Raw genomic sequence first — 25152 nt, 5'->3', positions numbered from 1 at the left:
TTTATTCCTATCTTTTTATTTTTCAAATCTAGCTGTTAAATCTATCTAATTTTTGATTTTCTGGAGCTCAACCATCCAACTACAAAGATTGTAAACACTCTCTCAACAGATCAATAATTTAATTATTAAAATATGAAATGTTGCCACAATCAAAGCCAGCAGAACAACATGCATTTTAACCTTAAGAATTATTATAAGATAAAGGGGGGAAAAAATTCAAAAAGAATACTCATGCCCATCTGTTCGTTGTTCCTGTTTAATGTTATGAAGAAAAGCAATCAAGATTGTAAATAAAATTAGTTAATTTTCCCTCCATTTTTATGAACATACAAAGAGTTTATTTGCAAAAACAGATAACTATTAATTTTCATAAATCATGTTTTTATTGTGTTTTGTGTTAGTTAGCTGTTATTTTTTTTAGTTATTATTAATCAAAACAACCAAACTGCAGTTTGATTGATATTAATTGGAATACGGGATAAAATTAAATAAATAAAAAACATTTTTAAAAACGGATTTATTCTTTTTTTGCAAATAAACTCTTTATATAGTAGAGGTGACAGTAGTGGTTGACAAATGAGTGAACATAGATGGATAGATGCATGGATGGTTGTGTGATTGACTCTAAGCTGTTCAATAAAGACATGTTATTCGCCTGTATTTATTATGACTATATACAAATGTAGGAACAATATACCACACATTTCAAACATTCAAGCAATAACTGTACAGGTTCCAAAAGTTTAAATACAAACATACATTTGCTGAATTGTAGTGTAATATTTAAATATACACTTAGTGTGAATTAAAAAAAATAAAAGTGCACATCTAACACCGAAATTACCACCCCAAAAACCTACATGATGCTATGAATCTAGGTCCTCAATTCAAGTAATCATTCAATAAACTATTAATTCAGGCTACAATCAGCACAAATTAAGCTCAAAAGGGGCCTGCCCTCTAACAATAATTATAAAACCAGAATTTAAAAACTCATTTAAAAAAAATAAAAAGTGCTGACGGCAATACGTAGAAATAAAACTAGGAAACTAATTTCAAGCAACATTCCAAGATGGCGTTCATAAATGGGATAATTTGAGGGAGAGATAAAAAAAAAAAAAAAAAAAAAAAGATCTAAATCTAAAAAAAATTTGATTTTGGTTTCCATATCCAAACTTTAGAAATGGCCACACTGCCATTTCACGACCCTTTTGTTCAGACAGTGGTTGCTAGAGTAATGAAGTACAGAAGTCATCACATTGCCAAGAGTCTTCCAAAAAATAAGATCAAAGTCAGCTCATTTGTGACATTAGGTATAATTATTTAGAAATGGTCTTATTTAGAATAATTTAGAAATTGTGAAATTTATTATGTTAATAAAAGAAAAACCACATGTTTTCTGCCTGCCTGAACAATGCCTTGATATGGAGTAGCCAGACTAAATGTGAGGTTTCTGTTGCTGAAAACAAAATTCTAAAACAGGAGGTGAATTCCCAAATAGGATGCCTGTACTTTCAAAATGCCTGATTTTTTTAATCCCGATTCAGGCAATGGAAGTTCATCTCAGAGCTGATGTGTTCGAGCTTGACTGTCCCGGCACAAGGAGCGGATTTCACAGTAAATGAGTGGAATGATGAAGAGTATACTGCACCCTGTCTGTGGATGAGAGAAAGACAAATGTTAAAGTGTTTGCTCAGCTCAGCTTTCAGAACACTGACTAGACTTTAGAGTAGATGCTACATTTAAAGGTGAAGAGCAATTTTTTTTATGTTCTTATATTTTATTTGCTCAAATATCATATACCAAGGTTTGGTACAGTTTTCTGTCTTGTGTTGATGTATTTTCTGTTGAAATATCGTGGCCTTTGTTTTAGTTATATTATATGATTTGCTGCTTGCTAGTCAATGGTAAAGAGTAATGAATGGAGGGGCATTCTTAATCTAGCGAGAGACCATTTGACTGTAGAGCAGGATAAGTCATTAATATTTTAGGTCTGTTTCCTGTTTTAATGATTTACAGATTCATCAGTCACTGTTCACAGAATAACTTCTTTGTCCACTGAAAATATATGTGTTTAATGTTTTGGCTGAATTTGTGCAGTTGCATGCATCACAATTAACCTACCATAATTATGAAGAAATAGAAGACACACATCCATCCTAATTTGCTCTCGATAAGCGATACCAGATACTACAAAACAGAGACATTTTTAAATTAGTACTTACACATGAAATAACAATAATATGTCATTAAAAAAAACATACACAATGAACATGATTTGCATACAACTTCCGCAGTGCATATTTCAATTTGAAAAAGACAATAAAATGAAGTAAGGGCTTGATTTTATTCCTTCTGCATTTGACTGGATCACGAAAATTGGGCTATGACATTACTGATTAATATGATTTTGTATTAATTATTAAAGCGTTACCTGTCCCCCCGCAGCTCCAATGCTTCCTGTGCCGTCCACTATTCCTGTGACAGTGGCCAAAGCCTCCTGACTATTCTGCAGTGCCTCCTGTCGACCTAAATCTGCAGAGATCGCTGAACTGATCATGTTTGATGGTCCTCCGATAAGGAAACCTGAAACAAATGATAATGATATTTAAATGTTAGTGGTTTCCTAAACAGGAATGAGGAATAACTATGGGCTGAGTTCGTAGTTATAATTTTTTTATCATATTATAATGTGTCACCTGTTGTTGCTAGAAGAGCTCCATTTACCAGCTGGTTATTTGGAGAGTCTGAAAAAAAAAAAAAAAAAATAATAAATTTCAAAACTTTATGCTGCTTTCATTTCTCAAATTATGATATAAAAAAGGGTACTTAGATTTTCTAGACAACATGATTTAGTCTGTAAACTCACGGCTGTATCCCACTAACGCTCCCATGGCCAGCAGCAAACTGATTGCTAACACAGGAGCTCGCTTCCCCAAAAGATCTGAGATCAACACATGAACAAAACCTCCACAAAGAGATTTCATTCCACACATGAGCAAAATGTTTACACTGTAATTGCAAACTACCTAAGGAAGAAATGTAGTGTGTAAAGGTCTCCGCATACTTACTGCGAAATTCTTTTTTTTTTTTACCGATAACAATTGTAGCTGCCCAAATATTTGCAGGCAGTGTTTTAGAGAAGGATTTAAATGTGAGATGGATTGGATGAAGAAACAAAAATGAGAAAAAGTAACTTCTGTTATGTAAAACACTGGACTAATGGCAGTAAGTGGGTGCAGCTGCAAAGTTTTCTGAAAAGTTCACACTGGAGAGCTGTTTTCGTACCATCAAAACTCCAAAACAGCTTAGTTTTGTTCTTTACTTTTTTTTTTAATATCAAATACAAAAAAAAAAAAAAAAAATAAAATTGATTCCGCTCATTGTAAGTGTTAAACAAGGCAAAGGCAAAATGTCTGTTTTAGGAAAGATGTCTTTGTTAAATGCATTTTATCAAGTTCTAAATATTGCAATGTATTAAAAAACTGTAACATTAAAGAGTTTAATCAATTGAAAGTTTAAATCCAAGTATTCAGTCTTTGTAGGGTTTAAGAATGCATTTTTGTGTTACAACAAAATCTCACATAAGCTGATAGACTTCATATAACTATAGACATGAATGTAAGTTGAGCAGGAGATACAGGGCAATCAATATCATTCACAACATCCTGACTAGCATGCAATCAGGTTGCCTTGTGTCCTTTTGTGTAGACATAAGTTGAATATTTCTTTTATATGTTGCGTTTATACATGACTAATGTATTGGACGTGTTTGGGTAAGTTAATTAGCCTTCTATAGTATATATTCTATTGCGCTTCAGTTTTGCAGTGTTTAACCTCTCACCTTAACCTCTGAGCTAAAATAAGTTCCTGATATTACTGCCTATGATTGGATTATTTGAAATTACATTTACAATATGAGCATTTACATGATTGCTTGTATTGTTAATATATAACCTGTTTTTTTTGTTGTTTTTTTGTCATCTGTATGTTTCCATATAAATTGTCTAATTATCATCATGATGTGCATTTGTTGTTTCATCTTTACTATCACTGACAGAAATTAAAATCCCTTTGTTAATTACCATTTTCACCAGTAATTGCGTTGTTGATCTTTCGATTGATTGTTCCTTTTAGAGTGTACTGAGAAAAAAATTAATTGGTAATATCTAGTTAGAACCAAACTGGGTACTGACCAACAATGCCTCCCACATCATACCACACAGAGAGCCGGTCGGCCTGAACCTCTTTCCAGCCAAAGTTTTTGCTGAGATAAAATGGCAGCCAGAAGAAGAAAGAGTAGTTGACCAGCTTCAGACATGCATAAGCCAGAGAATACTGTAGGAGACAGACATTAAATAAATCTCATATCTAGTCGACAATAGTGGTCTAGTATACAAGTCAGAAAGCGTTAAATGGACACTGACAGGAATGACTCCAGGCAGGCAGAAGGCCTGGAGAAAGCCGATAGCTTTGGGCTGTGGTTCAGGCTCCTCATCCCGCTGCTGTATGGAGTATTCATCACATAACTCATCTTCATCATCACTTATCAGAGGACGCTGACTGTCTGTGTCTCTCGTCACTGGTCTCAGACTTGTCTCAGAGTAGTCACTTAGTCCTTAAAAAAAAAAAGAGAGACCAAGAGATGAAAACAATCTTGTACACTTAATGTATACACTATGGAAGCACTTTATTTTACAGTCCTGTTACTCATATAATTACAATAACTAGGTAAAAACTAGGTACTTACCCTGAACCTACCCCTACCCCATGTAGTTACCTTATTACCAGTACTTTCTTAGGTAGGTACACTGTAAGTACATGTAAGTACACATACTGTAAAATAAAGTGCAACCCACACTATTATACACTATGCTACACATATACTTTTAAGAAATTAGAAATGAAAATAAAATGCACACATCTTTTTTTTTTTAAATGTAAGGAACAAGGCCTATGAATCATTGCAGACTATAGACCTGTTCACATTAAGACAAATGTTTGGTGGATTAATTCGGAATGAACATTTTAATTTGAGTGAACGACACAGACATTCACATGCCGTCACTGTGACAAATATTTTACAGAGAGGTGTTCTAATCCCTTTTCTATTGCACTGCAAGAATAATGGCTAACCAATAAGATTTGTGCATTTGGTTACTTAAAACTGTGACTTGCTTTTGGAGCTCACAATTACACCATTTTACTAAATGACAGTGAACAGCAAAGGAAGAACCCAAAACCAGCTCTCTTGTATCTGTACTTTTGTATATGCTGTTGTTTAAGAAACACTACTGCAAATACAAAAACTGTACAAAGATGAACTCACCAATTTCTTTTGGGGATGTAAGCAGGCCAAAAAACACCACTACACCACCTGCAAACTGCACCACTGATGTCACGAGAAAAGCATACTGAAATAAACGCACACACAAACACTCATCAACATTGTTTATATACAAAGCTAGCAATCCCCTCCCCTAAGAAAAACCCTCACACCAACAGTTTTGCATATATTATACTGAATTACATTATTATTTCATTACATTATTTAGCATGTTTATTAAGATGGTTTTCACACAGCACCATTGAATGATGTGTTTCAGTAAGAATGATGTACTCTCACCTCATAGCCGTACTTCAGGACACTGGAGGCAAGAAACGCACCCAGAATGTTCCCCACAGACGCACATGCACTCCAAAGTCCAAAAACAAACCCTCGCCTGGCAGACAGAAGATATATGCGGGAATCAGAAAGAAAGGTAGTATAGAAAAGAGGCTAATTTGTGCAGGCTTAAAAATACACAGCATAGTGTCACATCAGCACATTTAGCACCTGATTAAACTGGATCAAGGATGATTAGTGGAAAAAAATGCAGATACTTTTGTGCTAAAGTACTGTATGCAAAAAAAATAATAACAATAACAAATTATATTTAGAATCCCACACTACATAGTGACACCTACCCAGATTTTCCAAACCAGTTACCCATGATGGCCACAACACAAGGCCATACTGTAGACTGGAGCAGTCCATTTATCACCCACAAGAAGCAGTAAAAGTACACATTATAAAACTGAAGCCACTCTGTCAAAGTGCCAAACACAAATTCCTAAAGAGAAGAGAGGGTGAATGTAAATAAATAAAGACATGAATTTACAGATTATTTTTGATCACTTTCATTGGTTCAATCAATGCTGTGTCAGTATTTAAAGCTACTGGAACACCATTCAGATGTGACAATTGTCTAAAGGCTGTACATAATGACAACCATTTATTGGGTGATGGCACTTGTGTCATGCTCTGAGGTACCACATCATTTGGGCCCCTCATATTGTGCCTTTCCCAGTTTGGGACAGGCTAAATTTGAAAACTGTGTTGTTAATTCTACGATTTGTTTCTGAGTAGTAATGGCATGGGCAAGTCCTTTTAAGGCACTGATGATGTGGTGCCACAAAGAGTGGTGTTAGCGCCATCAGCCAATCAATAGTGTGCAACAGTAGCCGTCCACTTTTTCAGCGGCCTTAGGGCCAGATTTACTAACAGCTTGCGCCAGCGCAAACCATCTTTTGGTCCTAAAATAGTACTATCAGGATTTACTATAGATGCGCAGTGAAGAATTAGCACTGAAAAGGCACTGACAGTTATTTTTGTGCCTAACCTTTTTGAATATGCATTTGTAGGAGTTTCCCTTTCAGAAGCTAAATTTATGGGAGGAGAGTATTCAAATTAATCACACACAACGCAATTTACTAACGCAATTTGGCTTGTCAAATTACTGGTATTTGCGCCATTATTTAATGCCCAAAAAAAGCATGTCTTAAAGCAGGCGGTAATTTGCACTGCTCTTGGTAGATTGCTCTGTTCATAATGGTGATGATCTGGCCTTGCTGTGTTCTTAAATGTGCACATTGTTTGTAAATCACCAGCAGAATTTTCCCCTCCCATCTGCACCTTTATGGAATTGGGCTCTAAAGCTAATTTGCCCTGTTTAGTAAATCTAGCCCTTGGTTCTGGAAGTATTTTACCATAGGCGAAAACAGGTGAAACAGGTTTTACAGACTATGATTTGAAGCAAAAATTTTTGAAAATCAAACAAAAAAGATACAAGATATAGAGTTCTTTTGCAATTTGCTTTTTTCGATTGGTGGGGATTTTATGGGGATTTAGAATCATGGGTAATGTAGTTTTTACCAGGAATTCACACTATTATTTAAAAAATATGTTTAAATAAAATAATAAATTATAAATAAAATAATGTGGACTAATAGCTTCAACAAAAACATTTACCATTGATTAACAACAATTATCCTTATTGTTTATAAGTTATCGTTACAAACTAATTCTTAATCAATCAATAGTATTTTTACATCCGCCAACTGTCGCACTGTTCACATTTACTCTATATGATTTCAGTTAATCTTCACACCTGGAGGGTCTTCCCATAGTACCTAGCTACTAATGCAGCATCTTGTTCCCTACTCAGGGAACCAGTGTTAACATACATAAGATGTTTTCTTTATGTTATACTTTAGTGCATTCAGCTCCATTTAAAAAAACATGAGATTAAATTAAGTAAATTGAATCGACTCACAGCCCTAGTTACATATTTCAGCAGAATACCAACCGTGACAGCGGATCCACATAAACCAAAGGACAGAACATAGCGAAGGTTGAACCGATCACCAATTACTCCACTGATATACAAACCCTGAAAGAAAAACAAACAGATCACAAAATAGACTAGAGTTTTGACACAAAAAAAAAAAAAATGTGTTTAAAAGACCCTCCAGGTGTGAAGATTGACTGAAAACCATATAGAGTAAACATGAACATATATTCACTCACTGATTATATATACACACACACAAACACACACACACACACACACACACACACACTGTTCATGTTTACTCTATATGGTTTTCAGTTAATCTTCACACCTGAAGGGTCTTTTAAACTTGGTATTCTAAACTTCAGGGATATCAATTTGTCCGGTTAGAAAGCATAAGCAAATCAGACTGTGAATCAGTTTCATGGCCACAGAAGATTGCTCTCTCCTTATACTTCCTGACTGATTAGTCCCTAGTTTTATTTTTTGTTAGGATCATGGATTAAAGCATCTGTTAAATAACAAAATGTAAATATAACAAATGTAAATAATTAAACTAAATTGAATTTAAAAAAAAAAACCCAAAATCAAATAAATAACACAAATAAAATAAATCTCTTCATATAAACAAACTAAGGCTTCGTCTGTGCTCTTTCCATTTAAAATTAGAGGCAACCACTGGATTTTAATCATGATCCAAACAAAGATGCTGCATACATGCAACATGAGCAGTTTTTAATCTAAATTAGATTGTATAATTTCGAAATTTGAAGCAAAAACAGAATGGTTTGACTTCAGATTTTCAGTTTTTCGTAAAAAATATCTGCATGAAACAGAAACAGCAGATGAGCTGAATGAGATGCAGATTCACTCTCTGCCAGCAGGTGGCGCTTAAAGCATTACCTTGGTTTCCGCTGTAAACAAAGCAGTGCTGCACTTATGAACTTTAATATGCATTATACAGAGGCAAGATGAAAAGAAAAAAATACCATCTAAACTTTTCTAAAGACAGTAAGTTCCCCTCAGACATGCATTCATATAAACTCCTACCCCAATTGAATTGCAATTTGTTTAGCATCTCAACTGATTTGAATCGTCACATATTTGAATCGATTTTCAACCGGCTTGCAGCCAATCACATAAATCCCTGAAACACAAACCAAAAAACAAAAAAAGGAGGACAAACAGCAAGACAGGTACCTACAAACTCAAAAAACCAGCAACAGGACTAGCACCAGCAAAACAGACTGGTATCTGCTCTTTTGTGCAAGTTGGAACAGGAGGAGCACTGCCAAAGCACTCAAAAAATAGGCTACTGGTGTTTATGTTTCTGACCAAACTGTCAGAAAGATTCCATGAGATTGGCATAAGGGCCCAACATTCTGCTCATAGCCCAGCACTGTACCAGAGTCTGGAGATGCCATGGGGAATATTTTGCTGCCTACAACATCATCCAGCATGACCGTTTTGCCAGTAGGTCAGTGTTGGTCTGAGGAGGAACATACTTGGAGGGACACACTGACCTCCACATGCTAGCCAAAGGTATACTTACTGCTGTTAGGTACAGGGATGAAATCCTCAGAGCCACTCTCAGACATTACATTGGTGCAGTGTGCCCTGGGTTCCTCCTGGTGCATGACAATACTGGCCTCATGTGGCCAGATTGTGTAGGCAGTTTCAGAAAGACGTTTGGCATTGGCATTGATGCAACTGACTGGCCCTCATGTTTCTCAGCCCTTAATCCAGTTGAAAACCTTTGTGATGTAGCACCACAACCTGTTCAGGAGCTCACTGATGCCCTTATCCAGGTCTGTATAGGAGTAGGGCTGTGCAATTAATCGCATGCGATTGTCATGCGCATCTCGTCAGTAAAGCTAGTTCTGTGATTAGTAGTAAAACTCCATCACCTGCATTCAGATGGAGCAGCATTTACTACATAGAGCTGTAGTTCACTGACAATTAGGCAATATCGCGTTCATTACCATAGATTGAAATGCTTGCGATAATGAACGCAATATTGCGTAGCTTGTCTGTGAACTACTATACGGCTCTGTGTAGTAAATGCCGCTCCATCTGAAAACAGGTGATGGAGATTTACTACTAATCACAGAACTGGCTTTACTGACGAGATGAGCATTACAGTCGCATGCGATTAATTGCACAGCCCTAGATAAGAGCAGGCCCAGATGTTGTCAGAATTGCAAACAGGCACATGGGGGCCACAAACAGTACTGACTTGCATTATGAGACTTTGAATCCAGCCCTCAGTGGGTTGATGACTCTGGTTTCCATTGACCACTGTCACATAACTTTGTTCTCAATGAATTACACACATACATACATACACTCTCATTTGAAAGGCTGCACTTTCCAGAGATCACATTTGTAAGTCACATACGTCAAAGGATTTATCATTTCAGAAAAGTAACCATTATACAACATACTGTATTCTGTGTGAGCCAGAATACATTACTGTATTTTCTTTCTTACTTTGGATTGTAATTAGGACAATAACCGGTTTCAAGGTATACCGCGGTTTGGAAAAGTCACGGTTTCAAAACCACTAAAAAAATTTGTTATACCACTCCTGCAGTATGCGCAGTTTTTTTACATGTCATCAAAGATGGAAAGTGCAGGACTTCCTCGGTTGTGTGCTGCGAAGAGTGTAATGAGTCACACGACCCCTCCCCCTCCGGCTGGTGCAAGCAGTCAGAGAGTCACCTGTGTGTGGGATGGCTGAAGGAGATGAATCCCTGGAACCTTTTCCCCCTAAGTCTATCGTATGGGAATTCTTCGGGTAACGTAGACTATCCATGTTCTGTACACAACAATGTTCCGTACAGATGATGAAATACTTCCAGGTCGAACTTTAACTATATATATACTATATACATCTTCATTTCGAATTTTAGGATTAATTATTGTAACTGAAAATTTTATTTAGGTCAAAACTGTCAGTTTGTGAACTAAATCTGTTGTAAAAGGTGATCTATTTAAGCCCACTGAAATGCTTGCATGCAGACACATCAACACATATGTTTTAGGTAAAAAAAAAACAAAAAAAAACCTTTAAAATAACACAGGTTAAATAAAATAACTCATGCACATTCAAAGTCCCCGCTGCTATAACGTTCACAGTTTTATTTAAATGCTAGGCATTTATCCCTATGTGACGTCTGTTTTTATATTGTTTGGATTAACTAGCCGAGTAGACAGATATGAATGTTTATTCATAACCATACTGAAAATAAGTAAATATTGTAAGCTGATGCTAACTGTCTTGCTAACAAGCTTGCTGGAGTTTTTACACCGCAGACAAGGTTTGAAAAGAAAAAAATCATTATGAAAATAAAATTATATTTTCCTTGCATAATATCATCCAAAGATTCAGAGAATCTGGAACAATCTCTGTGCGTAAGGGTCAAGGCCGGAAAACCATACTGGATGCCCATGATCTCGGGCCCTTAGACGGCACTGCATCACATACAGGAATGCAACTCTAATGGAAATCACAATATGGGCTCAGGAATACTTCCAGAAAACATTGTCGGTGAACACAATCCACCGTGCCATTCGCCGTTGCCGGCTAAAACTCCATAAGTCAAAAAAGAAACCATATCTAAACATGATCCAGAAGTGCAGGCATTTTCTCTGGGCCAAGGCTCATTTAAAATGGACTGTGGCAAAGTGGAAAACTGTTCTGTGGTCAGACAAATCAAAATTTTAAGTTCTTTTTGGAAAACTGGGACGCCATGTCATCTGGACTGAAGAGGAAAAGGACAACACAAGTTGTTATCAGCGCTCAGTTCAGAAGCCTGCATCTCTGATGGTATGGGGTTGCATGAGTGCGTGTGGCATGGGCAGCTTACACATCTGGAAAGGCACCATCAATGCTGAAAGGTATATCCAAGTTCTAGAACAACATATGCTCCCATCCAGACGTCGTCTCTTTCAGGGAAGACCTTGCATTTTCCAACATGACAATGCCAGACCACATACTGCATCAATTACAACATCATGGCTGCGTAGAAGAAGGATCTGGGTACTGAAATGGCCAGCTTGCAGTCCAGATCTTTCACCCATAGAAAACAACATTGGCGCATCATAAAGAGGAAGATGCGACAAAGAAGACCTAAGACAGTTGAGCAACTAGAAGCCTGTATTAGACAAGAATGGGACAACATTCCTATTCCTAAACTTGAGCAACTTGTCTCCTCAGTCCCCAGACGTTTGTAGACTCTTAAAAAAGAAGAGGGGATGCCACACAGTGGTAAACATGGCCTTGTCCAAAAATTTTTGAGATGTGTTGATGCCATGAAATTAAAATCAACTTATTTTTCCCTTAAAATGATACATTTTCTCAGTTTATACATTTGATATGTCATCTATGTTGTATTCTGAATAAAATATTGAAATTTGAAACTTCCACATCATTGCATTCTGTTTTTATTCACAATTTGTACAGTGTCCCAACTTTTTTGGAATCGGGTTTGTAAAATTAATCTATCTATCAGTACTTTTTTACTTAAGTGCATAAAAAATCGAGTCATTTTGTACTTTCACTTGAGTAAAATTAAAAAAGGAATACTTTTACCAGAGTAATATTTTATTATACGTATCGGTTCATTTACTCAAGTACTTGATTTGTGTACTTCGTCCACCACTGCGCAGAACTTGCTAACTAGCACATTATTAGGAAAGGCGATTTGCAAAGATTCATAAAAAACCTTATAATCAGTATAATCTGTAGGTGAAGCTGGGCCATGAATGAGTCGCACGGACATAGACGCATTTAGGTAGATCGGGGGTGCATTCCCTTCACAAAAAGTAATTCACTGTGTCCTCAGTGGCTTAAATGTTGCAAGTAATTGAAGATTGCTATGTTCATTATTACATCCAACAACAAAACACCTCAATCACTCAGGAGAAATTCTTGTCTACTCCTGCTCCGCCATCAAAACAATGGCAGACTGTTTACAGATCACTCAGGGCGGGTCTTAGGTAAAACACCAGTGTCAATTAACAATTGTGGGAGGGGTCTGTGCAGAACTACATCACTCTGCCATGAATCTGTGAATGGCTTGCTCTGAGAAAGGAGTTATTATTTATGGGGATTAAAAAAAAAAACACTGGGTGTTTTTTCTCATTATAGGGTGGTTGTGTACACACTGCAAGACACATTTCAGTTCAAAACAACATGTAAAAGAAAAATAAAGCATCCGATGACCCCTTTAAAAAAAGACATATCCTTAATGATGTATGCAGGGGAAAAAAAATCTAATATTTTTGTCAATATCGCACACCCCTACTGTCACAGTAAAACTTTACAGTTCAATATGGTGCAGCAGCAGCATTATGTGTTCATAAAAGACCAGCACTGTTCACCCACAACCCCCAAAGCCTGCTACACCTATTCCTGTTTTTAACTTACCACAGCATAAGAGAAGAGAAAGATGGAGTCCAGAGCACCCAAGAACAGCGTGGCCTCTCCCATATCAGCAAACAGTTTGTTTTCCTCCCATGTCTAAAAATGTAAACAAAAATAAGTGTGTAGCAACATCATTTCAGTTATATTTTAAACTGAAAGGTCTATATTGGACTTTGCCTAAGTGCTTTGTACAACTATATTGCTAGTTGTAAAAATGTTAGTTTGCATTTTTGCCAATCAGAAAAAATATAGTCCTTAAAATACTGATGTGTTAATGAGTTAATGAGTTGCCCTCTAAAAAATTACCAAATGGTGACCACAAAAATATTAATCTGAACGAAAATACTAATGTGAAATATAATATTGATACAGTTTTATGAGGTATTATTCATAAGACGAGTATCAGTACAGTATTTTGAGGATAACATTTTACAATACTTTGAATCAATGTTTCTCTCACCTCTACCTAGCTGAACACATTTTCTCCATAGCATGCAGTGACAAAATAAGAATAATGGGGAAGTCGTGGCCTAACGGTTAGAGTGTTGGACTTGCAATCCAAGGGTTGTGAGTTCGAGTCTCGGGCCGGTAGGAATTGTAGGTGGGGGGAGTGAATGTACAGTGCGCTCTCCACCTTCAATGCCACGACTGAGGTGCCCCTGAGCAAGGCACCGAACCCCCAACTGCTCCCCTGGCACCGCAGCATAAATAGCTGCCCACCAGTGTGTGCTCCAGGTGTTCACAGTGTGTGTGTGTGTTCACTGCTGTGTGTGTGCACTTTGGATGGGTTAAAAGCAGAGCACGAATTCCGAGTATGGGTCACCATACTTGGCTATATGTCACGTCACTTTATAATACATGCATTGCTCAGTTTTTAATAAGATCATATTCTTGTCCCACTTTAGGTGTCTTTAAATAAATGTAGGGGCAGGTTTTGTGGTATGGTTAGGTTTAAGGGGTAATTACAGATGACAGTTTTTCAAATACAAGTACAGTGTAAAAACATGTATGTACATAATAAATGCACTCTATTAACATAGCAGTTAAGGACACTTAATATATATATTGGGTCCCATGTTCCAAAAACTTAAACCATAAAAGAAAATTTGAAAGCCTTTATATAGACACAGAGTACATTTTCATTACACTAAAAGAGGCAGACTAGTTTTCTTCTGGGTTTTTAAGATCTGAGATCATACTTTCATATCTGTAAAAAAACATAATTCTTATGAAAAATAAATAGATTAAGATGTGTTACTGGTGAATAACAACAACAATAATAATATCATTCCTACTATCATATCTATTAGGCTAGGAGAAATGTTACTCGCTTGAAAAAATTTAGACAGTGAATGGCCAGTGTATATTATATCCTTACCTCCCCAGGAGACAAAGATGAAGTGCTGCCGTTCTGTTGGAATGCTGACGGTGTCCACTGTGCTGAGATGCTCACTTTCACATTACTGAAAGTCTTACGTGACGAGTGAAGCAGGACATAACTGGATAGAGAGTGGATGTTATGAATTACACCAAGTCATTCCATTTAAACTTCAAAACCATATGTCACCAACAGGAATACAAAGCAAACATTTCTAAGAACTTGGCACCTGTATTTTAAACAACATTTTCTTTTCTTTTTAAATTGTGGGTTATTGTGTAAATATGTTTTTTTTTATCTAATTAATTACATAATGTGCCAATTAATTCATCAAATTAATCTCAAATTAATGAAATTAATTAACATGCACATAATTTTGCTGATTAATTAAAGTTATTATTAAAGATATTTTAAAGTTATCATTGTGTTAATTTAGAAAAACATGAAATAAATGTTTTTTGAAAAGTAGCTTTACAAAGAAATAATTCAACATACAAAAACACAGAAATATTAAATTATTTTTTAACAAAGAAACAATACACTAAATATAAAACAAAAAATGCTAGTAGGTGGCAGCAAATCAAATAAGTGACTCATTTAGTCATTTATTCAATCGATTAATTCAAAGGGCTAATTCATTCAGAAAGAAGCAAATGACTGTCTTTATGAATGGCTCACTGAATCGTTGACTCACTTGATTTGTTTAAAAATGTGGATTCATTAATGAAACACCACTCTGGGTTGATCAGAGATGCACAACAATTTTCCTAGGGTTTTATTTTTGTTGGCGAAATTACTGACAATGTGTCTAAAATGTAATTATTTGCACCTTTACCTTATATTGATTTTTAAGTAAAAACCTATTTTTTTTTCTTTCTACCAGCCAATGATGACTCTGAAAGAAAACACACAGTATTTGTTTATAGTAACACATGCAACTTTTACACACATCTGACTGACGAAACCCCGCACTTGTATTTCAGCGCTGCTGTTAATGTTATGGTTATTTTAGCAAATAGTTTGCTCCGTAAATTCAGTTAAACAGCATTAAGTTGAGGAGGGTAAATTTGATCAGTCGACTGAATCTGAACATGCATTTTATGTGTTCTTGCTCGGTCCAAGCAAAAAATGCATGCCTATAAATGAGCACTGTAGCGTATTTACTTCAACAGGTCAGGTAATGTGTAGCTATGACCCATTTCAGGGGCTTCACATTTTCAAATCAGTCAGGGCTCAATTAATGCATCTTAATATTTATCTCCATATTATGCATAGGGAACTTTCTATCCGACACTCCCTACATCTAGTTTTGATGTCCATCAGGAGGGATTAAGCATTCTTGAGGGCAGCGGTTTTCAAACTTCTGCGTCAGCCGAACTCCTTTGACCTCAATTATTTACTTGAAGCACACCCTGAGATTTTAAGTAAATATTTCAATAATTTAATGGCACATTTGCATGTTTAACTTTAAAAACATTTATTTTTATCAGTTTTAAAGTTTCTGTAGTATTTACATAGCTATTGTTATTATTACATGCAACAAATTATAAAAATTCATATTGCTGTATTACAATGTAATTATGACATTTGTTCCACAATAATTTTTTTTAAATACAGGGTTTCCCAAAAACATAAATATTTTTATACATTTAAGACTTTACATTTACATCACATTTGTATAAACCTGTAACATTTCTTTGCAAAAACGTTTTAATTAAATTTTTTTTATTTAATTTGTTAATGGTATACACTCGTAGGCATTCCATGTACCAACTCACAAACCTCTTGCAATTCCCTCATGAACAACCCACTTTGGGAAACTTTGCTTTAGGGGGTCAAACACCCACCAACCCCCAACCCCCAGTAATTCGCACCCTGATTATAACCAATTATAACCTTCTAGGTTCCTGTATAACAGCTAGATAAATCATATAAAATTTCAAGAAGTCAGCTGTTTAAATGACACAAAGAACTTTGTACTACGTCATCTAAGACCAAAGATGGCAAACAAGACAAAGTTCAATATTCTTATTATGTACAATAAAACACTGGCTGACATATATCAATAAACCATGAATGTAAAGCATGTGACAAATTTGACAAACACCCAAGGATCTACAAAAACACTATTGGACAAAATAAGAGCCACAATAATAAAGCAAAGCTAGATATGCTCAGTAACATAGCCAGAAACTGATTACCATGGTAAGCACGGAGGGCGTTAGGAACAGGACAGCATACCTGAGGAACGTGAGGAGGAAGGCTAGCAGGTGATGATAGGTATAGGGGGGCCACATTATATGGGTCTGGATCAAGAGGGGGAGGAGATGGATGATCTGAAGTCTTCAGGACAGTCTACTGCACCATCTACAAACACTACACATCCAATCACTGTTAAATCTATCCATCGATAAAATCAGCGTTCTTCTTACGGTGGCACATTAATACTCGTCTGCAAATGAATATACATATTTACAGTCGTGCACAGATACGTTTAATAGGAAGCATCAGTACTCACCCTTTAAATCGTGTGCTGTGATTTGATCTCTAACTGGAAAATATCGCCATTATTTTCCGATACTGGATGCAACGTAAACATGCACGTCACCCGGATGTCGAAAGTTTCAAAATAAAAGTCATTTTACTACTGAATTAAAGGCAAAATAAAAGCAAGGATTTTCTTAATATTTTGTAAAGATGTTTACAAAAGACGTTTAACTTGTATTACTGTGCCTTTCCCCCTTCATTTTATTTGTCTCTTACAGCTTTATAATATAACAAAAGCAGTAACAGCAATAATTATTAAAGTTAACATTTACTAAAAATAACAACAATACTCGAACATTCAACAATAGCAAAAGTGTATGGAAGAGGCCAGAGCAAGTTACTGTGTCTGGCGTTGTTTTTACAATTATCTTTTGTTGTAGTTAATTAAATAGTAAATTTAGTTAATTAATTGTTAATTAATTTTATAATAACAATATATTTTTATAACAATGAACAACATTTCAACAGGTGTATTGTAATGTATTCTTATACATCCATTATCCTTTAGATAAAAGCATTTGCCAAATGTCTGCATGTAAATGTAAATGTACATAAAGGGCTTTAAATCCTGATGATGCCTTCTTTTTCTACACAATATTACCACATAACTAAGGTGTCAATCCTTTATTTATTTTTTATTGTGCATTTGATGTTTAAATGATATTTAAGAATGACACAGCACCTCTTTTGTTTTGTATGATTTTTAATTCCCACTTTAAGTCATGTCAACACATTGTTTTCTGTTTAGTATGAAGCTATACTGTTCAGCATATTTCATTAATAGTTGCTTACTGAGGATAATTCTAGTTTTAAATTATCTTAGAAAAACCTAAATCTAAAAGAAAAAAAGTGGGCTCCAAACCTATATTCTAGAGAAAATATCCACAACACGAAACTGTGTTACACATGAGTAATGCAAGAAAATGTTGCAGCTGTTCTTCAAATGACTTTGTTGTAATGAAACAACTGCAGCTCACACAAGTTCAAGGACATCAGCTTGGCAGGACACAAAGTTGAAACAAGTTAATTAAAAGAGATAGTTCACCCCAAATCAAAAATGCTGTAGTTATTTACTCATTCTTATGTCTGCAAGTATTCTGTAGTCGTATAACAGCTTTGTGTGGGAAGCAGAGGAAACTTAAGTTGTTATTCAGTGGTAATTCAACCCTTCTTTCTAACCGACTCAATCTGGTAACAGTTAACAGCTCAGTAGAAGGGCACGAAAACAATAATTTCAATTTGTTGCTCGCACAAATGAGTAAAATGACTTCACAAGACTTAGCTGTAGGAACTATTTTATTAATACGATCCTGTCTTTTTTTGTTTTTGTAATTTTTAGAGCTTGAAATGAACTGTCAATTGGAAAACACTTGCATAAAGACTCTTCTAAAATGTCATTCTGTTCCACAGGGGGAAAAAACAGCATATGGGTTTAGACACGAGTCATGAGGGTGAGTAAATAATCTAATTTTTGAGATTAAAAAAAAAACAACAAAAAAAAATTTGGGTGAACTATTGCTTTAAAGATCATGGTTGATTTTACTCCACACAAGGCACTCAGGATGACAAAATGATTCAAGTCAAACACTGTGGCTCTTCATGTGCCTGTTTAGGTGTGTACGACACGTGTAAGCCTTTGGGCACAGAGGACATGGGAAAGGCCTCTTTCCAATATGAGTGTACATGTGCTTGCTCAAGTCATAACGTCGGATGAATCGTTTCCCACACTGCAAGCAGCAGTGTGGACGCTCTCCGGTGTGAAAGCACATGTGCGCCGTCAGGTGACTCGAAACAACAAATTTCCTGCCACAGATTTTACATTGATATGGCTTCTCTCCTGTGTGAGAGCGCAGATGCACCTGCAGACATCCAGCAGAGACAAAACCTTTTCCACACTGATGGCAAACGTACGGCTTCTCCCCGGTGTGAATTCTGATGTGGATCTTCAAATTCCCAGACATTGAAAACTGCTTTTCACAGTACGGACAGACGTGCGGCCGCTCACCAGAATGACATCTCATGTGGGATTTTAATTGGTTTTTGCTGTAAAATCGCTTTCCACATTGCGAACAAAGGAGAGGTTTCTCACCCGTGTGGTTTGAAAGGTGGGCAAGCAGGCTGCTGTTCGCCGAAAAGCACTTCCCACATTGGTCGCATATATATGGCCTGAACTCTGCATGGGTCTTCAGATGGCTTCTTAATTCACTGTCAACGTTGAATGTCAAGTCACAAAAACGACACTTTCCTGGCTGCCGTTCCGGTTTAGAAGGGCGGACGTCTTTAACTTTGTGAATCTTCTGGTGGATTAAACTGGCTCGGTACGACCCGAAAGTCTCGTTGCATTGTTTACAGGTGTAGTTCCTTTTAACAGTGGGAGTTCGGTGAGTTCGCCGATGACCAACTAATCGTGACAGACTAGTGAACAGCCGTCCACATTCAGGGCACTTATGTGTGGTTTTCTCTTTGTGCACTCGATTGTGCCTGTATAGGGTCCTGAGGGATCTAAAGTGGGCTGTGCATTTGATGCACTTAAAAACTCTGGAATTGCAGTTGGTGCTCCTGTGTGACACCAGCTGTGCTGAATCGTCAAAAACCTGCCCACACTGAGGACACTCTTGGGTCCCCGCCTGGGTGTGAATTTCCTGGTGCTTGACAAGATCAGAGAGATAGATGAAGTATTTTGTACACTGCTGACATTTATGTACAGTCCTGCCTGCATAGTGGAAGCCTTTGGAAGGTGTGTTTGGGAAGGTGTCAAGAGAGGGCTGTTGGAGAGGCACAGCTGTCTGAAAAATTAAATCACCTAGAGGAAAACATGAGACGGCTTACTTTAAAGATCCTGAAAAGATATGAGAATCTCGACAGACATTCAGAGAGGCTGTACCTCTATGAGCATCATCGGTGGATGACGGCACACTTGGCTCTTCTGAGTTAGTCCTACAAAAAGAATACACAGGATCTACAAAAAAACTATTTATACCTTCATTTAGGAACACTACAGAATTTGAAGTGCTCAAAGTCCTCACAAAAAAAAGAGACTTTTAGATTACAAACAGACTAATTATGGGGGATATTACTCACATCATATATTTTGACAACGGTCTAACAGTAACCACCTTGAAATTTATTGGTCTATGTTGTAAAAATCCTTGCTCAAGATACAATCTCAGAAACTTCTCAGAAGTTCCCCTTAAAGGGTTAGTCCACCTAAAAATTAAAATTCTGTCATTAATTACACACCCTCAAATCGTCCCAAACCCGTAAAACCTTCGTTCATCTTCGGAACACAAATCAAGATATTTTTTATGAAATCTGAGAGCTTTCTGACCCTCCATAGACAGCAACACAACTAAAATGTTCCCAAACCCAGAAACGCACCCAGGACAATGATAGAGCAGTCCATGTGACATCAGTGGCTCAACTTCAATTTTGAAAAGCCACAAGAATACATTTTGTTCGCAAAGAAAACAAAAATTACAATTATTCTCCCCGAGTTAACGTCTTCCGCCATTTTGGAGAGTACCCAGAACGTAATCAACATAATCAGCATTGTTTACGTTCAGGAGAAAGGGGGGCATGCTGAACATAACGCTGATTATGTTGATTACATTCTGGGGAAAACAATTCTTGTTTTCTTTGCGCACAAAAAGTATTCTTGTAACTTTGCAAAATTGAAATTGAGCCACTGATGTCACATAGACTGTTTTATCGATGTCCTTGCTACGTTTCTGGGTCTGTTAACATTTCAGTTGTGTTGCTGTCTATGCAGGGTCAGAGAACTCACAGATTTCATCAAAAATATCTTAATTTGTGTTCCGAAGATGAGCGAAGGTCTTACGACATAAGGGTGAGTAATTAATGACAGAATTTTTGGGTGAACTAACCCTTTAAAAGCATCAACACTCAAAATAACTTCATTTGATAATGACCATACACCAATGACTCCAATGGTACCCCGATGACTTTCATTGTATGTTAAAAACTGCAGAAATAGTCTTCAAATATCTTGCTTTGTGTTCCACAGAAAAAAATAATAAATAAAACTTAAAAAAACATGAGGGTGATAGAAATGATTTTTGGACTAGCCTATTAATTTATTCTAAATACATTACAAAATAAGTAAGAATAAACAAATAAATAATCTAGTCAATATTAGTAACTGAGTTGTTGTTTGATTCACAATTAGCTGACCAATCCAACCCCTACCACCTAGTAATATGGTAACTTACCATTGCAATTCATCGACATTAGAGTTTGCTTCTTTTTCTCCATCACTGTCTCTATAGGACTCTGAGGACTCACTGCTGAGGCTGGATCCCACATTCTGGACGTTTCGATCACCTGTCACAGTTTCCTTGTCGACACCATGTTGTTGGTTTGGCAGATTTTCAGAATCAATAGGCAGCAACGTACCATTATTGTTGTGCTGGTTTAAAATGACTGAGTCACCAACAGGCGGCAATGACAACGATGACACTATTCGATCCTCCACTATTGATGGAAGAACTTCAAAATAAAAATATGAAAGAAAAAAAAATAATTAGCCATTGACCAATTGTGCTCAGCAACTGTATTTTCTTTACATTAACAAAAGTAGGTCCTATTCTTCAACCAAGGCTTACGTGGTTAACCAGATAAGTTTTAGTGCTACTTGAATGAATTTAACATTTTCCTTTTTTACCAAGCAAGGGTATTCAGCGATGTTAAAGGAGCAGTATACAGTCAGGGCTCCAGAGGCGCTAAAGTGATCACGCCTGCAGCATTAAAGAGCGCCAAAACCATATTTATTGAATGAATTACGTTATGAATTTGGCAGTATTTTAAAGCTGATATTTTGTTTATTAAAAAGTAACAAAGCACAAAGCTCATTGCGATTACTGGACGGCAAGTGTGCTACAAATAGGCTAATAGAAGTGCACAAATTAACAGAACATAGCATCTAAGATCTTGATAACAAGAAACGAGAATTGTTAAGGATATTGCCAATATCCACACAGCAGACAGTTTTACCTGTTGTAGTTTGTTCAAGTTTAGCAAGAAATAGACACTGCTAGTTTGTGTACTTTTACTTGCACGTTTCCATCATTTCGATCTCTCTCGCACTGCACAGCTGAGCTGCATTTAGCAGACTGTGTGCGTCAGCACTGCAGAGATGAGGACTGTTTGAAACTCTTTTTTTCCACTAAAACTTTGATGCGCATAGTCTCAGTTTAATACATGAAGATAACAAAAGGTGTGATCGCAAAACAATCAGGAAATGTTTTTTAAGTCATAACATGTAGGCCTAAATATATATTGTCGTCAGTGGCGACCTCAGCATAACTTGGAGAAAAAATAAAAAAATAAAAGACACTTAACTCGCAAGTTAATTTTTTTGGTCGCAAATGTGACAATTTTTGTAGCAGTCTGGAACCCTGGTATATAAATTTCTCAAACCTGCATGCTGGGTGAAGTATATGTCTTAGGTTTGTGCCCAGCTATCCTGTAAAATATCTGATTAACCAAGTAAGCAACGTTCGATGAAAGGAACCTGAAGCATATGGAATGATATTGACATTTAAGGACTAAATTTTACCATTTTTATCCAAAGTCCCACAAACATCCATTTGCAGCAAGGATAGCAAGTTGTGTAATTTACAAACCGAGTCCACACATACATCTAGCTCTCCAGGGTGACAGTTGAGCAACAATGAGAGCTGGAATTAAAGAAAATTAATAATCAGAAAAATAATCAGAAACTCAATTATTTATGCTTTATAAACAAAAAATGCTTAATAACTAGCGGCTGGCTTGAATAATTCAGATAGGGTTAAGGTATTTGATAAGCATGTATCATTAGACCTGTTTGAAATTTGGTACAGGCAGAAGTTGCTCCAATCTGGAGAGAAAAAATCCAACAAGGACTTGCAGTGCTTTGTCAAAGTCAGGACCATACTCGATTGGAAATACTTCCTGAAATACAAAAACTCTTTCAACTCAAGTTTTCATGCAAATCAATCAATCAATCTATCTAACTATATATAATATATATATATATACAGGTCATACACCATTTCCATAATGAAAAAAACTGTTAACTGCTATATTTGATTCATGAGACCAACTGTGGTTGTGGATGTTTTGCAAAAAAAAATGATTGGCGTTTTTTAATACAAAATATATATATACTATACTTGGTCGGGAATCCTTTTGCCAGAAATGACTGCTAAATGGAGGATTTCAATCAGCCAATCTGCATTTTGATGTTTTTGCTGCTTCGAACATCCAATCAAATATAGCACATAAAAACAAAAAAAAACATCAAAAACATAAAATGTAACTTATAATTTCTCAAATCCTTTTCCAAGCCTCACACCAAAAACATAAAAACATAAAAAAATATTACATATTTACAATTCAACGTATCTGAAATGACATGCAAATTTTGCTTTCATAAAAAACTTTGGACCACTGAGCAACAGTTTCATATTTCTTCTGTAACATGCCTGTATCTCCTGCAATACATCTTTCCGCATTTTTCGGTCCTAATGGACCTCTTAACAGACACTTACCTGGGAAAGCCTAAGTATTCTCTTTTCATGGAGTCCTTCTAGCAAGCTCAGGACAATTGCAGTTTTTGAAGTGAACGCTGTCTTGTAAAAGTCAGGAATCCAGGTGTCCTGTGTCACTCACTGTATGCCAAATCATCAGTGGACAGGAAATATATGTATATATTACATTAATAACATTAATGCCAACATAAATGAAGTTTAATGGTAGCAAATGGGATCTACACCAATTTGTGTAAAACAAATTTTAATTGATATAACTCAAAATTCACTAAAAACACTTAAGTGTCAACTCAAGAAAAATAACAAAAACAAATAAAAGCAAAAGCTTAAAATAACAACAACAACTAAAAGCAAAAGCAAAAGCAAAAACACATATACAAAACACAAACCATCACCTATCATTTATATGCTACACTAACACTAACATTCTTCACTATATTAGTTTCAGAGATGTTCAACACCCAAAATACAAACAAAACAATCCGTAACCCCACTTTATTCCTTTGTCATTCATTTAGTTGTTGTTAATTACTCATTTACCCTTTATTAATAAAATTTATTTATTACACTTGTTTCTTCCTTTTGTTGTACACTAAGAAGTTAACAATATCTCACCAATCTTTCAGATAAATCAGTTGACCAACTCCCTTCAGTTTACATTAATTCCAAAACTGATTGAACAACCCCCTTTTAGAGAGGGAAACGGTCATCTGTTGTACTCATAAGCGAACCTCAAAGGGATAGTTCACCCAAAAATGAAAATTTGATGTTTATCTGCTTACCCCCAGGGCATCCAAGGTGTAGGTGACTTTATTTCTTCAGTAGAACACAATCAGGGTTTTTTAACTCAAACCGTTGCAGTCTGTAAGTCCTATAATGTAAGTGGATGGGAATCACGGCTTTGAGAGTCATAAAACATACACAAACAAAACCAAATTAAACCCTGCAGTTCTTGACAATACATTAAACACAAAACAAACAAAACGATCAATAAACTCAACAAAATTAACAGTATTTATATTACCAATTTATTTTTTTACCTTTATTTTCACCACAATGTCTGAACTGTCCTGAGCTTCTTCTTCAGTACAGGTGTTGTCTTCTTCTTGCTTTATGGCAGGTTGCAGACTTATAAGTGCATAACCACCACCTATCTCTCAATTGGACCATTGACACGCTATCTACAATCTCAATTTGGAGTGTCAATGATCCATTTGAGAGATGGCGGTAATGCACTTATAAGTCTGCGATTCAACATAAAGCAAGAAGCAGAAGAAGACGCCATGTAGGCTGAAGAAGAGCGAAAGCGCTCAGGACAGTTCAGACATTTCGGTGAAAATCAGAGGTAAAAACCTATATAAATACTGTTCAGTTTCTTATAGTTATGACGAGATGAAGCCTCATGAAGGGAAGTGGTTCACAAAAGGGTTCATTTCTCAAGGCTTCATTTGCTCACAAAACCACCTGGTGGCCAAAAAGTGTAAAACAAGCAGATACATTCCAGATGACCTGATGTGTTCTGTGATACACTGCATTTTGCACCAGTTGAGGCTTAGAATTAATGGTGAAGAAAAAAAAATCAATTTCCACATAGACTAATCTATTTATATAAATATGATGTGTATTTTCTAGAGG

At 36.1% G+C, this 25152-nt stretch overlaps 2 protein-coding genes across 3 annotated transcripts; both read right to left on the bottom strand.

Annotated features, from left to right (window-relative positions):
• Positions 1 to 242: 242 nt before the first annotated feature.
• Positions 243 to 17080, bottom strand: LOC109082813 (sugar phosphate exchanger 3-like). The gene is made up of 15 exons (XM_042722378.1): positions 16938 to 17080; positions 16661 to 16795; positions 14420 to 14540; positions 13045 to 13137; positions 7629 to 7712; positions 5968 to 6113; positions 5627 to 5723; positions 5330 to 5414; positions 4428 to 4618; positions 4197 to 4338; positions 2870 to 2968; positions 2700 to 2747; positions 2435 to 2586; positions 2125 to 2190; positions 243 to 1656 (listed from the first exon to the last, which is right to left on the bottom strand). Exons 2-15 carry the CDS (start codon positions 16714 to 16716, stop codon positions 1564 to 1566), a joined length of 1473 nt encoding a protein of 490 aa, XP_042578312.1. The 5' UTR covers positions 16717 to 16795; positions 16938 to 17080; the 3' UTR covers positions 243 to 1563.
• Positions 17081 to 17651: 571 nt separating this feature from the next.
• Positions 17652 to 23580, bottom strand: LOC109082814 (zinc finger protein ZFMSA12A-like). 2 transcript variants are annotated; one of them, XM_042722377.1, is made up of 7 exons: positions 23531 to 23580; positions 22808 to 22926; positions 22542 to 22662; positions 21380 to 21472; positions 21196 to 21307; positions 19851 to 19903; positions 17652 to 19769 (listed from the first exon to the last, which is right to left on the bottom strand). In XM_042722377.1, the coding sequence occupies exons 1-7, from the start codon at positions 23544 to 23546 to the stop codon at positions 18547 to 18549; spliced, it is 1737 nt and encodes a 578-aa protein (XP_042578311.1). In that variant the 5' UTR covers positions 23547 to 23580; the 3' UTR covers positions 17652 to 18546. The 2 variants fall into 2 exon arrangements, with proteins under 2 accessions (XP_042578311.1, XP_042578310.1); XM_042722376.1 differs by having other exon boundaries at positions 21196 to 21472.
• Between the last annotated feature and the right edge of the window lie 1572 nt (positions 23581 to 25152).

The sequence above is a fragment of the Cyprinus carpio genome, chromosome B4 (assembly GCF_018340385.1).
Source record: "Cyprinus carpio isolate SPL01 chromosome B4, ASM1834038v1, whole genome shotgun sequence".
NCBI lineage: Eukaryota > Metazoa > Chordata > Actinopteri > Cypriniformes > Cyprinidae > Cyprinus > Cyprinus carpio.
This window is presented reverse-complemented; position numbering and strand designations above follow the sequence as displayed.

What these genes read in the sequence shown, in the direction of transcription:
- LOC109082813 (XM_042722378.1), bottom strand. Translation starts at nt 16,716, where the DNA reads ATGTGGCCCCCCTATACCTATCATCACCTGCTAGCCTTCCTCCTCACG. An exon ending in TACATCCCCAAAAGAAATTG is followed by an intron (nt 4,619 to 5,329) that starts GTGAGTTCATCT and finishes TTTTTTTTTAAG; the next exon opens with GACTAAGTGACTACTCTGAG. An exon ending in TTGGAGCTGCGGGGGGACAG is followed by an intron (nt 2,191 to 2,434) that starts GTAACGCTTTAA and finishes TCTGTTTTGTAG; the next exon opens with TATCTGGTATCGCTTATCGA.
- LOC109082814 (XM_042722376.1), bottom strand. An exon ending in TGGGACTTTGGATAAAAATG is followed by an intron (nt 21,473 to 22,541) that starts GTAAAATTTAGT and finishes TTTATTTTGAAG; the next exon opens with TTCTTCCATCAATAGTGGAG. An exon ending in AATGTCGATGAATTGCAATG is followed by an intron (nt 19,904 to 21,195) that starts GTAAGTTACCAT and finishes TTCTTTTTGTAG; the next exon opens with GACTAACTCAGAAGAGCCAA.